Source organism: Bos mutus, chromosome 27 (assembly GCF_027580195.1).
Source record: "Bos mutus isolate GX-2022 chromosome 27, NWIPB_WYAK_1.1, whole genome shotgun sequence".
NCBI lineage: Eukaryota > Metazoa > Chordata > Mammalia > Artiodactyla > Bovidae > Bos > Bos mutus.
The window spans coordinates 25,335,533-25,354,474 of record NC_091643.1 but is presented as its reverse complement, the minus strand read 5'-3'; the positions used below and the strand labels follow the sequence as shown (position 1 = coordinate 25,354,474).

At 42.9% G+C, this 18,942-nt stretch overlaps 1 protein-coding gene and 1 long non-coding RNA gene across 6 annotated transcripts in view; one reads left to right on the top strand and one right to left on the bottom strand.

Annotated features, from left to right (window-relative positions):
* Positions 1-18,942, bottom strand: part of MICU3 (mitochondrial calcium uptake family member 3) — a 93,231-nt gene that overhangs the window by 62,855 nt on the left and 11,434 nt on the right. The window contains exon 3 of one of the 5 annotated variants that reach the window (XM_070364354.1): positions 16,448-16,553. In XM_070364354.1, the coding sequence (XP_070220455.1) occupies positions 16,448-16,510 (63 nt within the window). In that variant the 5' untranslated portion in view covers positions 16,511-16,553. Of the gene's footprint in view, positions 1-14,987; positions 15,494-15,518; positions 15,602-16,447; positions 16,554-18,942 lie in introns of those variants that run through there. The other 4 variants (XM_070364356.1, XM_070364352.1, XM_070364351.1 and 1 more) reach the window with 4 other exon arrangements.
* On the top strand, positions 15,499-17,457 carry LOC138985970 (uncharacterized). Its single transcript, XR_011462900.1, has 3 exons — positions 15,499-15,796; positions 16,462-16,577; positions 16,689-17,457. It is a non-coding gene; the product is annotated as an uncharacterized lncRNA (long non-coding RNA).

Sequence of the window (18,942 nt, the reverse complement as noted above, 5' to 3'; positions counted from 1 at the left end):
GTACTTCCCTGTCACTTTAAGTTGGGAGTTCTCTAAATACATCCATGGTGACCAAACAATTCCAATTGCCTGACATTTCCTTGTGGCTCCCATCTGCTTCATGTGCTACTACCTTTCTCTCAATCATCCTGACTCAGCTCCAAACATCTAGATTATGCAATATGTGCATATTGCATATGTGGTATTATGCAATACCACATATTCTACTGATTTCTTGAGAGTGATGGCTGACCCTCAATGACAAAACCTCTGGCTATGCAGAGAGCCATTGTCTTTGGGGCCTGATTACATAATCACTCCAAACAGTTTTTCTAGGTTACAACTGAAAGAAACAAACACGCCATACCATTAATAGTCAGCTATTTTCCTTAAATAAGTCACCTTGAATTTACCTGCAGCTATAACAAAATAGCAGAGACTGGATGGCTTAGCGACAGAATTTACTTTGTCACAGTTCTGGAAGCTACAAGTCCAAGATCAAGGTGCCAGGACTGAGGTGGTATGATCTCTCTGGTTTGTAGATTGCCACGTTCTTTCTACATCCCCACATGGCCCTTCTGCAGGGTGTGGGCACAGAGAGAGACGGCAAGCTCTCTGGTGCCTCTGCTTACACTAGTCCTATAAGATCAGGAGTCCACTCTCCTGACCTCATTTAACCTTAATTACTCCCTTGGAGGTCTCACTTCCTAATACAGCCCTAATTGAGGGGTTAGGGCTTCAGCATATGAATTTTGGGGAGATACAGACCATTCAGTCCAGAACACCAACCACAAAGCAACCCACCTGCCTTGTCCTTTATTCACATATATAGTTCTTAAAAATGTTCTTTTATAGGCCATTCCCATCAAGTTGGCAATTTACTCTCTGGAAGAACTTGAATATTTGGAGATTTAACTATGTTCCCTCTCTTTTGGATAATTTATAAACAACCAAACAAAAAACATTAAATAAAATCAGTCTTGACTCCTCAACCTACCTGTACCCCAGTGGGGGGGTGAGGGTGGTGGATCCCTGCTTGCTAGTAACAACTTGAGATTCCCGGCCCAACTAACCTTGGCCTGTATGCATCCCAGCTGGGGGTTGGGGGGGCTTGGGGGCAGGCATTTCCAGTCCAGGATTCCCTGTCTGCCAACACTGGCCCAGGGGTACCCCAGCAGAAGGCTTGCAGGCTGCCTGTCCCAGCTTGTGGTTCTTTCTATGCCAGCCTCGGCCCAGCAACTTGGACAAACTCTAGCAGTGAACACACCTCTTCCAACGAGGCCTGATTCCCAACCAAGGGAGGCCACCGCTGCTGCCCTTCCAACTTTGTTCCTTCCTTGGGTACCCTCTCTTAGCCCAAGGGTATTCTTTATAATCCTGATTCCTTCTTAGTAGCTAATCCCCGTAAATGGTTAATATTTCTTTATACTGAGTCTTAACTGTTCAAGTTACCATGTGGCTTTTGTTTCTGACTGTTGAAATTATTATTGAAAAGGATAAACAAGTTTTAAAATGATGTAGTTTGGGTAGTTTATTCCCATTACACTGGCATTAAATTTTTTGGAAGAACTTAAATGTTACCTGAATTTAATAGAAAGAAAAGCTGAGAAGGCATTATCTGGGACAAAGTTTATAAAACTACTGCCTTCATTTATAAAACAGATTTAAAAATTAAGTCTGGAGAAGATTAAGGGATGGGAACAAAATTAAAGCAACTACTAATAATAACCCAATAAAGTATTCAGTTCAGTTCAGTTCAATTGCTCAGTCATGTCCGACTCTTTGTGACCCATGGACTGCAGCACATCAGGCTTTCCTATTCATCACCAACTCCCGAGCCTGCTCAAACTCACGTCCATCGAGTTGGTGATGCCATCCAACCATCTCATCCTCTATCGTTCCCTTCTCCTCCCGCCTTCAATCTTTCCCAGCGTCAGGGTCTTTTCAAATGAGTCAGCTCTTCATATCAGGTGGCCAAAGTATTGGAGTTTCAGCTTCAGCATCAGTCTTTTCAGTGAATATTCAGAGCTGATTTCCTTTAGGATTGACTGGTTGGATCTCCTTGCAGTCCAAGGGACTCTCAAGAGTCTTCTCTCAACACCACAGTTCAAAAGCATCAATTCTTCAGCGCTCAGCTTTCTTTATAGTACAATTCTCACATCCATACATGACTACTGGAAAAACCATAGCTTTGGCTAGACAGACCTTTGCTGGCAAAGTAATGTCTCTGCTTTTGAATATGCTGTCTAGGTTTGTCATAGCTTTTCTTCCAAGGAGTAAGTGTCTTTTAATTTCATGGGTACAGTCACCATCTGCAGTGATCTTGGAGCCCAAGAAAATAAAAGTCTCTCACTGTTTCCATTTTCTCCCCATCTGTTTGTCATGAAGTGATGGGACTTGATGCCATGATCTTAGTTTTCTGAATGTGGAGTTTTAAGCCAACTTTTTCACTCTCCTCTTTTACTTTCATCAAGAGGCTCTTTAGTTCTTCTTTGCTTTCTGCCGTAAGGGTGGTGTCATCTGCATATCTGAGGTTACTGATATTTCTCCTGGCAATCTTGATTCCACCTTGTGCTTCTTCCAGCCCAGCGTTTCTCATGATGTACTCTGCATAGAAGTTAAACAAGCAGGGTGACTATTATACAGCCTTGATGTACTCCTTTCACAGTTTGGAACCAGTCCATTGTTCCATGTCCAGTTCTAACTTTCTAATAAAATATTAGAAAGAGTAAAATGATTTTGAGATTAAAAAACTATATAGGTGACATAGACCTTACAGATTCAAATCAACCATCCCTACACCTAATTGGTAGAGTGTGTTTCAATATGGTTGTATTTCCCTATTGCTAGTGATATTAAGTATATTTTCATGTATTTATAGGTCTTTTGAATATCTTACTCTTGAATTGCCTATTCAGACCTTTTGTCCATTTTTCTATTGTGTTGTTTTTCTTATTAATCTGTAGATCATCACTATATATTCTGGATACTTACTTCATGGGAGTGCTATGTATCTTAAGTATCTTCTTCCATTTTAAGACTTCTTTGTATTTTTGTAGATATTTTTGTTTTAATGAAGTGAATGAGAAAAATGAGTGTTTTCCATCCGAAATTGTGTTCTTTGCCTTATTTTGAAAATCCTCCTCCTCCTAGGGTCAAAATTTCATTTTCATATATTTTTCTCTAAATATCTTAAAGTTTCACTTATCACCTTTAAGGCTGTAATTCACCTGGGTTATTATTGCAATGCGGTAGGCGTCTAAATTTACTTTTGCTTCCCACACAGAACACTTCAACTGTAATCAAGTCCTACCGTTTTGTGTATCACTGTTATCCAATATTTGAGATCCAGTTTGGTTTAGCTCTCAAGATAATAATAATTATTGTTGTAATATGTACTCAATATTTAAGATTTACTTTATCTTTACCAATTTATTTACTGTTGCTTCTTAAATTTCACCCTTTTTTCATGTTCATTTCTTCCTGATAGTCAATCTTTAATAGTTCCTTCAATGATGATCAGAGATTGGTAAGCAATCTCAGACTTATGAAAAATGAATTTATTTTATCCTCATTCCTAAATGATAATTTATCTAGGTAAAGATATCTAATGGTAGTTATTTTCTCTTACCTCTTTGAAAATAGTTATCTGCTGACTTCTATCCATTGTCACAAATAAGTCTTCAATCAGGCCAACAGCCATGCCTTTCTAGGAAACTGGTTCTATCTTCCTTTATTTTTGATTTTCAGTTTCCCTATAATCTGACCATTTTTATTTATCCTGCTCAGGACTGTTTATGCTTCCTGAATCTGAGGATTAATGTTTGTGTTCCTTCTAAGAACTGTTCAGGTATTCTCTCTTAGAATACTGCTTCTCATTCTCTCTGTTCTCTGAGCCTGTAATCCCTAATTGAGGAATTTTAGACCCTTTCAGTCTATCTTGCACATCTCTTAAACACGCCTTAGTATTTGCCATTTCTTTTTTTCTTTTTTAATTTTATTTTTGGCTGTGATGGGTCTTGGTCACTGCGCGGGCTTTTCTCTAGTTGAGACAAGTAGGGGCTACTCTCTAGTTGTGACCTCACAGGCTTCTAATTGTGATGGCTTCTCCTGCTGCAGAGCATGGACCCTAGGGAACTCAGGCTTCAGTAGTTGCGGCCTACAGGCTGTAGAACACAGGCTCAGTAGTTGTGGCACACGGGCTTAGTTGCCCCACAGCATGTGGGATCTTCCTAGACCAGGGATCTAATCCATTTCTCCTGCATTGGCAGGTGGATTCTTTACCACTGGACCACCAGGGAAGTCCTGCCATTTCTTCAAAAGTGTGTTACATTCTGTGTAGTTCTTCAAAATTATCTTCCAGATTACTAATTGCCTCTTCAGTTATGTTTTATATGCTGCCTAATCTATCCAACCTCAAAGACCATATTTTACATTGTGGGAAGTTCTATTTGATTCTTTATTATAATCTACCATTCTTCATACTGATTTCCCATTATGTCTTTAGTTAGTTAGTTAGTTCAGTCACTCAGTCGTGTCCGAGTCTTTGCGACCCCATGAATCGCAGCATGCCAGGCCTCCCTGTCCATCACCAACTCCCAGAGTTCACCCAGACTCACGTCCATCGGGTCAGTGATGCCATCCAGCCATCTCATCCTCTGTCGTCCCCTTCTCCTCCTGCCCCCAATCCCTCCCAGCATCACAGTCTTTTCCAATGAGTCAACTCTTCGCATGAGGTGGCCAAAGTACTGGAGTTTCAGCTTTAGCATCATTCCTTCCAAAGAAATCCCAGGGCTGATCTCCTTCAGAATGGACTGGTTGGGTCTCCTTGCAGTCCAAGGGACTCTCAAGAGTCTTCTCTTTAATCATTCTGAATATCCTTAATTGACAGACTCAACCAAATGATCCTATTATTAAACTGTGAGGAATATAATCACTCAGTTTGCTGAGTTTATGAGTTTATCTTCCTAGAGGCCTTCTCTGTAGAAATTACAGGTGGCCGGTGTTTGGGGCATCTCCCTCAAAGAAGTTTTGCATTTTTTTCTGCCGGCTTTATCAGTTTGTTTTTTTTTTCACCCGGGGTAATAGAAGTGCTAACTCTAAACCCATATGAGGCAGTGTTGTTGTTTATTTGCTAAGTCATGTCCAACTCTTTTTTTTTTTTTTAATTAATTTTTTTTTTTTTTATTTTACATGTCCAACTCTTTTGCAAACCCATGAACTGTAGCTCACCAGGTTCCTCTGTTCAGGGATTTCCCAGACAAGAATACTGGATTGGGTTGCCATTTCCTTCTCACAGGGATCTTCCCAACCCAGGGATTGAACTCACATCTCCTGCATTCTCAGGTGGATTCTTTACCACTGAGCCATCTGGGAAGCCCCATGAGGTAGTGTGGGACCATTTTTATACTTTCTCAGGAGAGTCCTTTTTTCCACTTAGAGCCCATGCAGACATCTTCAGACTTCCCTGTCACTGCTTAGTACTGGGAGGGAGAGGAGGGGTCTGGGGAATCACTTGTTCATCATTTGTTCTGTTGCTGTAGGCTCTGGCTTTAGGGAGATGGAATTTCAGTTCGAACTTTCCAAGGTCTTGTCTCCTGTCCCCACGAAGGCCTTAAAATCCAAACCCCCAGGATTCTATGAATACTGACTCACTGCTCTCTCACTGAAGCCACAGCTCACACTATTCTAGCTCCTAGTTTCCTCTTTACTTCTGCCCTGGCAATTTCCTTTAGTTTCTTAAAAGGGCAAAATGGTATTTAAAAGGATGTTTAAAATATTTTGATGACAGATTATGGAGCATGCTGTATGGATAAAACCAAGGTCTAAACCATTTATTTTATTAAGTGAACATCCCATAATTTATTTAGGAGCATTTTCTTTTCACTTAAAAGCTGTTCTCCCAACACAATATATTTCACAACCGACAAAGACCAATATATACCAACTGCTCATTCTCTAGTTTTTCCTTAGAAAGAGGACTCGTGTTTAGCTGGGCCCAAGAGCACACAGAACAAGGTCATATCTCTCAGGCTTTGTTGCAGTTGGATAGGCCGTTTGATTAAGTTTTTGCTAATGTAAATAAAACTGTTTTTGAGACTTCCTGGAAAGTCAACTTAAAAGCTGCTGACTCAGCCAGACAAGGCACAGGAGTGTAAAGGCAAGGTCATCATTCTGACTTCTTTCTCCTGACCTCAAGCCAACTGCTCCTCATGGCACTTTGCTTTTACTTATTTCAACCTATGTTATTTCCATAATCACTTTAATCCCTGAGTTTAAAGCTGTGGCACAGGGCAATCAGTAGTAATGTACAGATGTGAGAGGTGGACCATAAAGAAGGCTGTTCAGTTCAGTCGCTCAGTCATATCCAACTCTTTGAGACCCCATGAATTGCAGCACGCTAGGCCTCCCTGTCCATCACCAACTCCCGGAGTTCACCCAAACTCATGTGCATTGAGTTGGTGATGCCATCCAGCCATCTCATCCTCTGTCGTCCCCTTCTCCTCCTGCCCCCAATCCCTCCCAGCATCAGGGTCTTTTCTAATGAGTCAACTCTTTGCATGAGGTGGCCAAAATATTGGAATTTCAGCTTCAGCATCAGTCCTTCCAAAGAACACCCAGGACTGATCTCCTTTAGAATGGACTGGTTGGATCTCCTTGAAGTCCAAGGGACTCTCAAGAGTCTTCTCTAACACCACAGTTCAAAAGCATCAATTCTTTGGCGCTCAGCTTTCTTCGCAGTCCAACTCTCATATCCATACACAACCAAAGGAAAAACCATAGCCTTGACTAGACGGACCTTTGTTGGCAAAGTAATGTCTCTGCTTTTGAATATGCTATCTAGGTTGATCATAACTTTCCTTCCAAGGAGTAAGCGTCTTTTAATTTCATGGCTGCAGTCACCATCTGCAGTGATTTTGGAGCCCCCAAAAATAAAGTCTGACACTGTTTCCACTGTTTCCCCATCTATTTCCCATGAAGTGATGGGACCAGATGCCATGATCTTTGTTTTCTGAATGTTGAGCTTTAAGCCAACTTTTTCACTCTCCACTTTCACTTTCAACAAGAGGCTTTTGAGTTTCTCTTCACTTTCTGCCATAAGGGTGGTGTCACCTGCATATCTGTCGTTATTGATATCTCTTCCGGCTATCTTGATTCCAGCTTGTGCTTTTTCCAGTCCAGCGTTTCTCATGATGTACTCTGCATAGAAGTTAAATAAGCAGGGTGACAATATACAGCCTTGACGTACTCCTTTTCCTATTTGGAACCAGTCTGTTGTTCCATGTCCAGTTCTAACTGTTGCTTCCTGACCTGCATATAGGTTTCTCAAGAGGCAGGTCAGGTGGTCTGGTATTCCCATCTCTTTCAGAATTTTCCACAGTTTCTTGTGATCCACACAGTCAAAGGCTTTGGCATAGTCAAGAAAGCAGAAATAGATGTTTTTCTGGAACTCTCTTGCTTTTTCCATGATCCAGCGGATGTTGGCAATTTGATCTCTGGTTCTTCTGCCTTTTCTAAAACCAGCTTGAACATCTGGAAGTTCACGGTTCATGTATTGCTGAAGCCTGGCTTGGAGAATTTTGAGCATTACTTTACTAGCGTGTGAGATGAGTGCAATTGTTCGGTAGTTTGAGCATTCTTTGGCATTGCCTTTCTTTGGGATTGGAATGAAAACTGACCTTTTCCAGTCCTGTGGCCACTGCTGAGTTTTCCAAATTTGCTGGCATATTGAGTGCAGCACTTTCACAGCATCATCTTTCAGGATGTGAAATAGCTCCACTGGAATTCCATCACCTCCACTAGCTTTGTTCATAGTGATGCTTTCTAAGGCCCACTTGATTTCACATTCCAGGATGTCTGGCTCTAGGTGAGTGATCACACCATCATGATTATCTTGGTCGTGAAGATCTTTTTTGTACAGTTCTATGTATTCTTGCCACCTCTTCTTAATATCTTCTGCTTCTGTTAGGTCCATACCATTTCCGTCCTTTATCGAGCCTATCTTTGCATGAAATGTTCCCTTGGTATCTCTAATTTTCTTGAAGAGATCTCTAGTCTTTCCCATTCTGTTGTTTTCCTCTATTTCTTTGCTGAGCAGCCAAGAATTGATGCTTTTGAACTGTGGTGTTGGAGAAGACTCTTGAGGGTCCCTTGGACTGCAAGGAGATCCAACCAGTCCATCCTAAAGGATATCAACTGCAAATATTCATTGGAAGGACTGATGCTGAAGCTCCAACACTTTGGCCACCTGATGTGAAGAGCCAACACACTGGAAGAGACCTCATTGCTGGGAAAGACTTAAGGCAAAAGGAGAAGGGGGTAACAGAGGATGAGATGGTTGGATGGCATCACTGATTCAACGAACATGAGTTTGAGCAGACTCTGGGAGATAGTGAAGGACAGGGAAGCCCGCCATGCTGCAGTCCATGAGGCTGCAAAGAGTCAGACACCACTTAGCAAGTGAACGACTACAACAGGGCAATCACAAGCAGCCTTGGGCAGAGATCACTGTAGAGGGAGGAAAGGAGGGAAAGAAAGGGGAAGAAGATCTGTACTTTCCCAGGTAGAAGCTAAACATTAAGTGAAGATCAAATTGCTTCTGACTAGTATGTGATACTGTGAGTGAATCAGGAGTTACACCAGAGTGTCTCCACCCATTTTTCTAGGTAAGGTAACTGTCCCATCTGTCCCCCAGTAACTTTTTTTTCCAAAGGAATAAAACTTCCTAGGGAGTCACTGTACCCACCTACAATTAACAGAGCACAGCTGCAGGTACCTGAATTACATATGCATTGAAGAATGCCACTTTCTCTACAGATTTTAAGAGAATCTAAGCCCTGAATAAAACATATCACCGAAACATGCAAGAGTCATGTTTCTAGAATTTTTCTATCAGCTGATCATCAAACAACGCACCCCCTATAATCCCAGCAACTTCTGCCCTTATAAATCTTGACATTTAGATCACTCCACTCTGGTTCATTTTTCCATATCCTCCCAGTTTTCACCATTCTACTGAAGATCAATGTTCAACTCGATCTATGGCTTCAGCCAAGTTTCAAATCCTGAGAGATGAGGGGTGTGGGGAGGGATGAGGGGAGAAGACACAAGTGCTATTCTCTTATAATTTGCCAGCAGGTGGCAGTCTCCTTGAGAAATTTGCCTCCTTGTCTACAGTTTTATAAAACCTTTTAAGTAACTACCATAATGACTCAGGATAAATTCTAGATTTTAACTATTTGGTGATATATAGGTGCAAAATTTTTGAAAGTTAAATACTTAGTTCATGATAGCACTTTTGAGTAATAAACTTTAGAATATTTGAATTGCTATCTTTTGTTGGCTTCCACGACCTTCCTGGCTTTCTTTAATCTGTCTGGGTCTCAGCTTTTTGCAGAGTTCCATTTCTCTGTTGGTCTTGTAAATTGCTGATGCTCACCAGGGCTCTCTCCTTAAGTGCTTTTCTCTTGTTATGTGTATTCCGAATAATGTCATACATTCTTATGACTTTCAACACTTGACAAATCCCAAGTCAGTATCTATAGTACAGATTTCTCTTCAGTGCTTCTGACCTATGTATTGAGCTGGAAACATCCCTTCAGCTGTCCAAAGATCCTTTGATCCACTATGCAAGTTAGAAATTCATCATCCATGTACACTACCCCTAACCTGTCTTTTTGTTATTTCTCTTGAGGACCTAGTCTCAGTGAACTACTGCACTACCCACCCAAGTCACCCAAAACAAAAACTTGAATCTCATCCTAGACCCTTCCATCTCTCTCATTCCTGAAGACCAAGCAACTGCCAAATCCTGTTGACCGCCTAATCTCTCTCCCATCCAGCAACTTCTAAGTGCCTCACTGTCATTTTCCTAGTAAAGCCACAACCATCTCTTGTCTAAAGAAATGTCACTGGTAAAAACTGCTTGCCATGGAAATTCCTAGGTGGTCTAGTGGTTAGATCCCATGCTCTCTCTACTGAGGCCCTCAGTCAGAGAACTACCATCCCACAAGCCTCAAAGCACACAAAAATGAAACAACATAAACTGCTTGATGTGTATTTTCTTTTTAACCAAGAATGTGGAGAACCATACCCTCTAACATTCTCTCCTAAGAGGCAATAGCATCTCACCTGGCCACCCTGTGACAAATAAATCTATCAGATCCTGAAAGTGAAAAAGTGAAGGTGTTAGTGGACTCTTTGTGACCCTGTGGACTGTATGTAAGCCATCAGGCCCCTCTGTCCATGGAAGTCTCCAGGCAAGGTACTGGAGTGGGTTGCCATGCCCTTCTCTAGGGGATCGTCCCACCCGAGGGATCAAACCCAGGTTTCCTGCATTGCAGGCAGATTCTTTACCATCTGAGCCACCTGGGAAACCCAGATTCTACCAAGAAAACAAAAGAGAGGTTCACCTAGTTTAACTTCCTATACAACTAGGTTATTCTACACAGAATTTACCTATCTTCAGCTTCCCATCTATGTGACTCCTCTCATAAAATTCTGCTACATTTACACATCTGGCAAGTTCTTCAATATTCTGAGAAAGAAGAAGCATTACCTCAAGTATCAAAATGTGTTGCCTTAAAAAGAGGTTGGAAAAGGTATACAGCAAAAGAAACTTAAAAATACATGATCACTGGTCTTTATTATAGAAATACACAAAAGAGATAAAAAATAAAAAAATATTGTTCTCTTTTCTTAAGATAAACAAATCATAAAATAGGTCATGCCTTACAAATAATATATAAAATAGTAGGTTAAGGTATGTTAAGCAACCTAGCAGATTTAAAAAATTCTGACCCTGAAACAGAAAGGCAGTTTTAGAACAAAAATTTTTCCACTGATAAAAAATAGTGTTTTAAGGTTAACTGTAGGGTTCTAAACAAAATCTTGTCAACATCTCTCTATAATATATAACATTCAAGTCCATATTTACAGAAAAATTTTGGCAAGCCAAGCTTGCGCAATTAAAATAAATACAATGTCATGTGGTCTGGTCTCCCAAAGCCTGGAATTTTGACCCTGGCTGAAGTCTTCCCAATTCTAATGCTATAAATAACTACTTTAGTTGAACAAAATGTGAAACTATTAATTCTCACAGAATGGGGTTGTGTCTTTTCAAATGTGTATGTCCTGGGCAAATATTTAGCATGGGTTTATTTGCTCAACAAATATTTACTGTGTGCCTACTAGGACTAGAGAGCTTCCCTGCAGGCTCAGTGGTAAAGAATCCGTGTGCCAATGCAGGAGACACAAGAGATGTGGGTTCAGTCCCTGAGTCGGGAAGATCCCTGCAGGAAGAAATGGCAACCCACTCCAGTATTCTTGCCTGGAGAATCCCATGGACAGAGGAGCCTGGCAGGCTACAGTTCATGGGGTGGCAAAGAGTCAGACATGACTGAAGGACTAAACAACAAGAAACCAGGAATAGGCTCCATACCAGGCAATGAAGATATAAAGGTGATCAAGACCAACACTATGCTGCTCCTTAAAAGACTAAGACAGCAGGGAAGAGAGTTAACAAAAAACTGCAAAAAGTCGTCATCTGGGAATACAGGATAAGCAGGGGTATTTGAACAAATCTATCAGGGAAGGCCTTCTGGAGGAAGTTCAGAGGCAGTGTCTTTAAAACAAACATCTTCAAGGTAACAGAACTGTATGTCTGTACGTTACTGTTGTTCACTCCCATCAGTTATATTATTCTCATAACAGCTACAGGTTAATTTATATGCTAGGTTTATGTTCAGTATAAAATGAAGCTTAAAAGAGGCTTTATAAATCAAAGTTTCTTAGCTATAGTATGAAACATCAAAAGGAATCACTTCTACCACTTCAGGGAAATCAAATATAAGCATAATAAACGAAGAGACAACTCTAGTTGAAACTATTTCTGACACATGGCAGATTGAACTCATGACTTTCAGCCCCTTCCTCCTCTAACCACATTAAGATCACAATAAATGAATCTCTCAAAAGGTGTAAACACACAAGGACTGAAAAAGCAAAAAAGGAAAGGAGACTTAAACACTCAAGAGAATTCATCAGACTTGTACAATTGAAGGCCTGGAGGAGTGATAATTGACCTAGAGAAGCAGAGGCACTCCCTGGGTGCCTTGGAGGAGGAGGCCAAACAGAAGTTGGCTGATTGTCAGCATAGACCCCAGAAAGGATGAGGCCCAGGGAACACATGTTGTCGTGGAAGCAGAGCAAGCAGTGGGGCTGAAAAGAGAGGATGAGATAACAGGATGGAAGCCCATCCCTGGACATTCCCCCAGCACACATGCTCTCACACGAACATGCACCTGTGCCTGAATCCAGAAGACAACTGCTCGTCCCAACTCACCTATTCTTTACAGAAGTGCAATGACACCAGAGAAAAAGACTTTTAAAATACTGACATTTGGATGCCACCCTAATGAAAAGCCCAGATTACCAAATGAAAAGTCATGCTTAGGTACAAAGAGCTTCTCAAATTCAGACAGGCAACAACCACAAGTAAGCAAGGAAAACCTCCAAAAAGGAAGTGAGAGCTTAGAAAATCAAACCAAAAAAAAAAAAAAATCTGGAAGAAACAACACAATGCATGGAGTAGTAGACAATTTTTTAAAATCCTATAATTAATATTCTTATGATACAAAGAGAACTTTAGCAGCCATAAAACAAAACAGAATGCTGAAACACATGAACAGCAGAGAACACAAAATAGTTCTTTGAATTAAAAAATTAGGATAGTTGAAATAAAACATTTAAAAGGCAGGTTGGGAGATCAAAGATACTTCCCATATCAAATAAACAGATTAAAAAGCTAGAATGTAAGTAAGATTAGAATTTCAATTAGATTAGGATCTGTCAGGAAGTGTAACTTCAAACTGACACAGATTCCAGAAAAAGAAAACAGAGAAGAAACTGTCCAAGAAATAATACAAGAAAAGTACAAAGAACTTCCAGATGTGAATTTCCTTACTGAAAGGATCCTTAAGTATAAGGCACAGTAAACAAAAAAATGCCCACACCAAAGCTCATTATCCTGAAATTTTCAAACACCAGGGATAAAAAGATTATAAAAGTTTTCAGAGGACAGGAAAAATAAAATGCAAAAGGAATAAGGGTAAGACACAACTTCAGTATTATTTGATTTTTAAAACAATGTACAAGAATTTTTATAAACAGCAAGCAGTAATAATGTAGGTAAATAAATACAGACAATAAATAAGTAAACAAATGAATAAAATAAAAATACAAATTTGCTGAATGCTCACTACATGCTAGGAGTACCATTCTAACTCCTTTAAATATATTAACTCATTTAACTGTCACAACTCTATGAGACAGACTATTAATTTCACAGATGAGGATACAGGCATTGAGTTTCAGTAATGACACAACTAGGAAGTGATAAAACCAGAGTCCCAGCTCTCTGAGTGTGGGCTTTCAAAACTGCATGACACTCTCTCAACTTTAAAAGTAAAACTGATTTGTTAGAAAGAAGAAAATACCATTTGAATCTTCAATGTTCCCAGATAACTGAGGTTGATTAAAAGGCTTCCCTTGTGGCTCAACTGGTAAAGAAACCCCCTGCAATGTGGGAGACCTGGGTTCAATCCCTGGGTTGGGAAGATCCCCTGGAGAAGGGAAAGGCTAGCCACTCCAGTATTCTGGCCTGGAGAATTCCCTGGACTGTATAGTCCATGGGGTCGCAAAGCCTCCGACACGACTAAGCGCCTTTCACTTTCACTTTCACTTGGTTAAACAGGACACAAGCTTAACATGTGTTTGTGACGCGGTGAAGGGGGTGAAGGTTGAGGGTATTTGTTAGTATTTTAAGCATTCACTGTATAAATATACTTTACGCTATGTATTTGTGATTTGCTACTAGAAGGTCCTTAACATAGATTCCCTGCTCTACATCAACAATCTCCACCAAAAGAACTGATGAACTTACATCAGATCACCATCACCGATTTGGGCAAAGAATAAAGAGTATATAAATTATATGAAAGTTCAAAACAGAATAGCTGTCTCTTCCCCCAATTATTGTCATCTAAGCCCTTCACACTCTTCCTGTCTTGCAAGAGTTTTCCTAAATGACTTCCTAGTCATGCATGATTCTTGATACACTAATAAGACAAAAGCTCCCTGCCCCTCTTTTCATTCTTGCCTTATACTCACCTTTACCTTATAATGCCAACCATATGATGATACCTGAACAGTTTCCTCTGAAGTTTCTCTACAAGAGTTAATCCTCTTTCAGTTTCCTACTTTTACTGTCCTATCCATCTTCTTGCTTATTGATCGTACTTAAGAGTATCTGGCTTTACTAGGGGAGGAGGGAGAGAAATATACTTCTTGAATAATTGTTGTTGTTTTTTAATCTGGTGACATCTTCACTCGTTCTTTCTGACATATAAGGAGGCTACACAGTTTTGGCATTTCCGCTGTTGGGACTCATAAACCTCCTTACAATAATGCAGTGGCCTCTGGGATCTCAGACCACGCCTTTGATGCGCTGGCTCCTAAGGTGCTGAACCTCCTTGATCATGCGCTGAGGCCGGCTCCGCCTGGGAGTACGTTCTCTCGCGTATGCAGCCCTTTCTGCCATGACTTTCAGCCTGTCTTGCCCTTGGCTTCTGCTGGGTCAGGGTTTTTTTTATTTTGTCGTGGGTTTGGGCTTTGGTGGCTAGGTGGCGGCTGCAGCAACCTAAAGGTCCTGATGTGATGCGTCAAGACATGTGATGCACCAGGTGTGTCTTCCCCACGCTGGGTGAACAGACTCGGCTGCCCGAGTCTGGGCTGCCCGACCTAGAAGGTTTCGGTCTCGCTCACAGGACGTCCCTGATCGGCGGCCCCAGAGTCACACCGCGACAACCCCCAACGTCCGGTCTCACGCGCGCCCCGCGCGGCCGTCACCCCGTCTCTCCCGGCACTCAGGTGTTAACACCTGGCGGTCCTCACCCCGGGAGTCACCTGCCGGCCCGCCCAGGCGCGCGCAGGCGCTCCCACGCACGTACCGTCTCCTTGGCAGCGGCGACCGGGATGGGGAGCAGCCCCCCGCCGCCGGGCGGGTCCTCTGGCTCTGCGGCCGCGCTCTCCGAGGGGAGCCAGGGGCCCGCCGCCCGCGCGGAGTCGGCCCTGGGGTCCCCGTACAGCTGGTAGCACACCAGGCCGACCAGACCCCCGCCGGCCGCGGCCGCGAAGCTCAGCTCCCGCCAGCGCCGCCGCCGCCTCCAAGCCGCCTCCGCCACAGCCCCCTCGTCCTCCTCCCGGCAGGAGAAGGGCCGGCCCGGAGGGCCCGGGGCTGTCCCCGCAGGCCGCCCCCACGGCCCATGGGCGGGATGATGAGGCGAGCACGGAGGCGGCAGCCGAGGCGGCGGCCACAGGAGCCTCCGCAGCGCAGCCATAGCGGGAGCTGCCGGCGCCTCAGCCAGGAGGGGGCGGGTGAGGGGGCGGAGGGGGGCCCGAAACCTCGCGAGAAGTCGGTGCGCCGAGCCTCGCCGCTGGCCGAGAGCGACCCTAAGATTGCCGCCCCTCACTGGAGTCACCTGTCGGAGCGCCTTCGGCTAAAGGGTGTAGACGAGGGGGATCTCTGGCTGCGAATAAGCCTGGGGAGGAGGCACAACCGGCTGCTCCTCGGCCCTGCATTCCCGGCCCAACCCCGCGGTCATAAATATCTTGCGCCTGCCTCCGAAGACACCTGACTGCGCGAAAACCCAACACCGCAGGCGACAGCCCGGGTCGGCGGGGCTGGGCCGAGCCCTCGGTTGTCAGGGTGTCCCGGCGCCCCTCCGCTGACTGGATCCTCCGCCTCTGCTTCTCGGGGGTGGGTCTCCGTCAGCCTCGCGCCGCGCTAAGAAAGTCACAACCCCTAACAGTATTCTCATCTTCAGATAGACCGTGAATAATTTGCAATTGTATCTTCAGGCGTTGCGACAGAAAATGGCACATAAAAATTTGGCTCAAGTCATAAAACTATTAAGTCAAAGAATTTTTTTAATTACGTGACAGTTTCTGATATTTTGATGGGAGAAGGCTGATACTGTTTGAGGGGAGAAGGCTAATACTTATTTTTTTTTTTGAAGGAGGGGGTACAGCTGCTTTACAGTGTTGCGTTAGTTTCTGCTACGCGACAAAGTGAATCAGCTATACTTAAACATGTATCGCTTTTGAGCTTCCCTCCCAGCCGCCCCTTCCCATCCCACCCATCTAGGTGATCAGAGCACAGAGCTGAACTTCCTGTGCTGTACAGCAGCTTCCCACTAGATATGTGGATGGTCTTAGAGTCTTGTCACTCAGAGTTAAGTCAGAAAGAGAAAAACAAATAGAGTATATTAACCAGTATATGTGGAGTTTAGAAAAATGGTACAGATAAACCCATTTCCAGGGCAGGCATAGAGAAGCAGAGTAGAGAACACATACATGGGAGGCGTGGAGAAGGGGAGACCAATGATTGGGGAGATTAGGATTGGCATACCTGCTGTTTTTTAGTTATCCTCCATGTGTTTGAAAAACATTGCCATACCTGCGGTGACTTCATTCAATACAACAGAGCTGTCTTGAAAGATACTTTTGGGAGGAAGCTGTTGATATAAAATAAATAATGGGTAAGCACATTGTGTCATTTTTGTTATTTCTGTACTTGTTTGTCTGCTACACTTTATGAGAACGTGTTTATGACATTTTTATCAGTTTCCTACTATGTATGTTTTTATCAGTTTCCTATGTATGTACGTATTGGGGAATATTCTGGAACCGCTGGAGACTCCCTTACTGGAAATTTTCATCCTGAAGTGCAATGGTGGGCCAGTCACCAAAGAATGAAATTCAGCACGTGGGACAGAGATAACGACAACTACGAAGGGAACTGTGCGAAAGAGGATCAGTCTGGCTGGTGGTTTAACAGGTTTGATGTTTCATAAACACAGTTGTAATTGCATTGATGATATCTGACTGCTGCTGCTGCTGCTAAGTCGCTTCAATTGTGTCCGACTCTGTGCGACTCCATAGATGGCAGCCCACCAGGCTCCCCCGTCCTTGGGATTCTCCAGGCAAGAACACTGGAGTGGGTTGCCATTTCCTTCTCCAATGCATTAAAGTGAAAAGTGAACGTGAAGTCGCTCAGTCGTGTCCGACTCTTTACGACCCCATGGACTGTAGCCTATCAGGCTCCTCTGTCCATGGGATTTTCCAGGTAAGAGTGCTGGAGTGGATTGCCATTTCCTTCTCCAGAGGATCTTCCCCACCCAGGGATCGAACCTGGGTCTCCCGCATTGCAGGCAGACGCTTTACTGTCTGAGCCACCAGGGAATGTTTAGAGGAATCCTTCAAATACTCTGAATCTATAAAGCAGAAGTAGATGTTTTTCTGGAACTCTCTTGCATTTTGGATGATCAAACAGATGTTGGCATTAGCCTGTATTAAAATAAGTAATTGAGGTGTATCTGATAGATTACTTATAGGCAAGGGCTTTGTTAGGAATGGCAATTTCAGAATCTGGGCCAGAAAATCTAATTTTGTTTGCCTCTGAAAACCCTTAGTCTTTACAAGAATTGCCAGGATCTAAACCCCTTGTGGATGTTTCCCTGGTGGCTCAGTGGTAAAGAATCCGTCTGCAATGCAGACACCGTAGGAGAACTGGATGTTCAATCCTTGGGTTGGAAAGATTTCCTGGAGAAGGGCATGGCAACTGACTTCAGGATTCTTGCCTGGAGAATACTATGGACAGAGGAGCCAAGCTGGCTACAGTCCATAGGGTCACAAAGAGTCAGACATGACTGAAGCGACAGCACGCACTCAAACCCCTTGTGACTACAGCTCAAAGTGTGTGCTGTCGCTTCAGTCATGTCTGACCCCTTGTGACCCTATGAACTGTAGCCAGCCTGGCTCCTCTGTCCATAGTATTCACCAGGCAAGAATCCTGAAGTCAGTTGCCATGCCCTTCTCCAGGAAATCTTTCCAACCCAAGGATTGAACATCCAGTTCTCCTACAGTGTCTGCATTGCAGACGGATTCTTTAGGATTCTTTACCACTGAGCCACCAGGGAAACATCCACAAGGGGTTTAGATCCTGGCAATTCTTATGAAGACTAGGGATTTTCAGAGGCAAACAAAATGAGATTTTTCTGGTCCAGATTCTGAAATTGCCATTCCTAACAAAGCCCTTGCCTATAAGTAATCTATCAGATACACCTCAATTACTTATTTTAATATAGGCTAATGCCAACATCTGTTGGATCATCCAAAATGCAAGAGAGTTTCAGAAAAACATCTACTTCTGCTTTATTGACTACACCAAAGCCTTTGATTGTGTGGATCACAACAAACTGTGGAAAATTCTTAGAGATGGGAATACCAGACCACCTGACCTGCTTCCTGAGAAATCTGTATACAGGTCAAGAAGCAACAGTTAGAACTGGACATGAAACAACAGACTGGTTCCAAACAGGAAAAGGAGTCCATCAAGGCTGCATATTGTCACCCTGCTTATTTAACTTATATGCAGAATACATCATGTGAAATGCTGGGTTGGATGAAGCAAAAGCTGGAATCAAGATTGCCAGGAGAAATATCAATAACCTCAGATATGCAGATGACACCACCGTTATGACAGAAAGTGAAGAACTGAAGAGCCTCTTGATGAAAATGAAAGAGGAGAGTGAAAAAGTTGGCTTAAAGCTCAACTTTCAGAAAACTAAGATCATGGCATCCAGTCCCATCACTTCATGGCAAATAGATGGGGAAACAATGGAAACAGTGACAGACTTGATTTGCCGGGGGGGCGGGGGGGGCTCCAAAATCACTGTCAATGGTGACTGCAGCCATGAAATTAAAAGACGCTTGTTCCTTGGGAGAAAAGCTATGACCAACCTAGACAGTATATTAAAAAGCAGAGACATTATTTTGCCAACAAAGGTCTGTCTAGTCAAAGCTTTGGTTTTTCCAGTAGTCATATATGGGTGTGACAGTTGG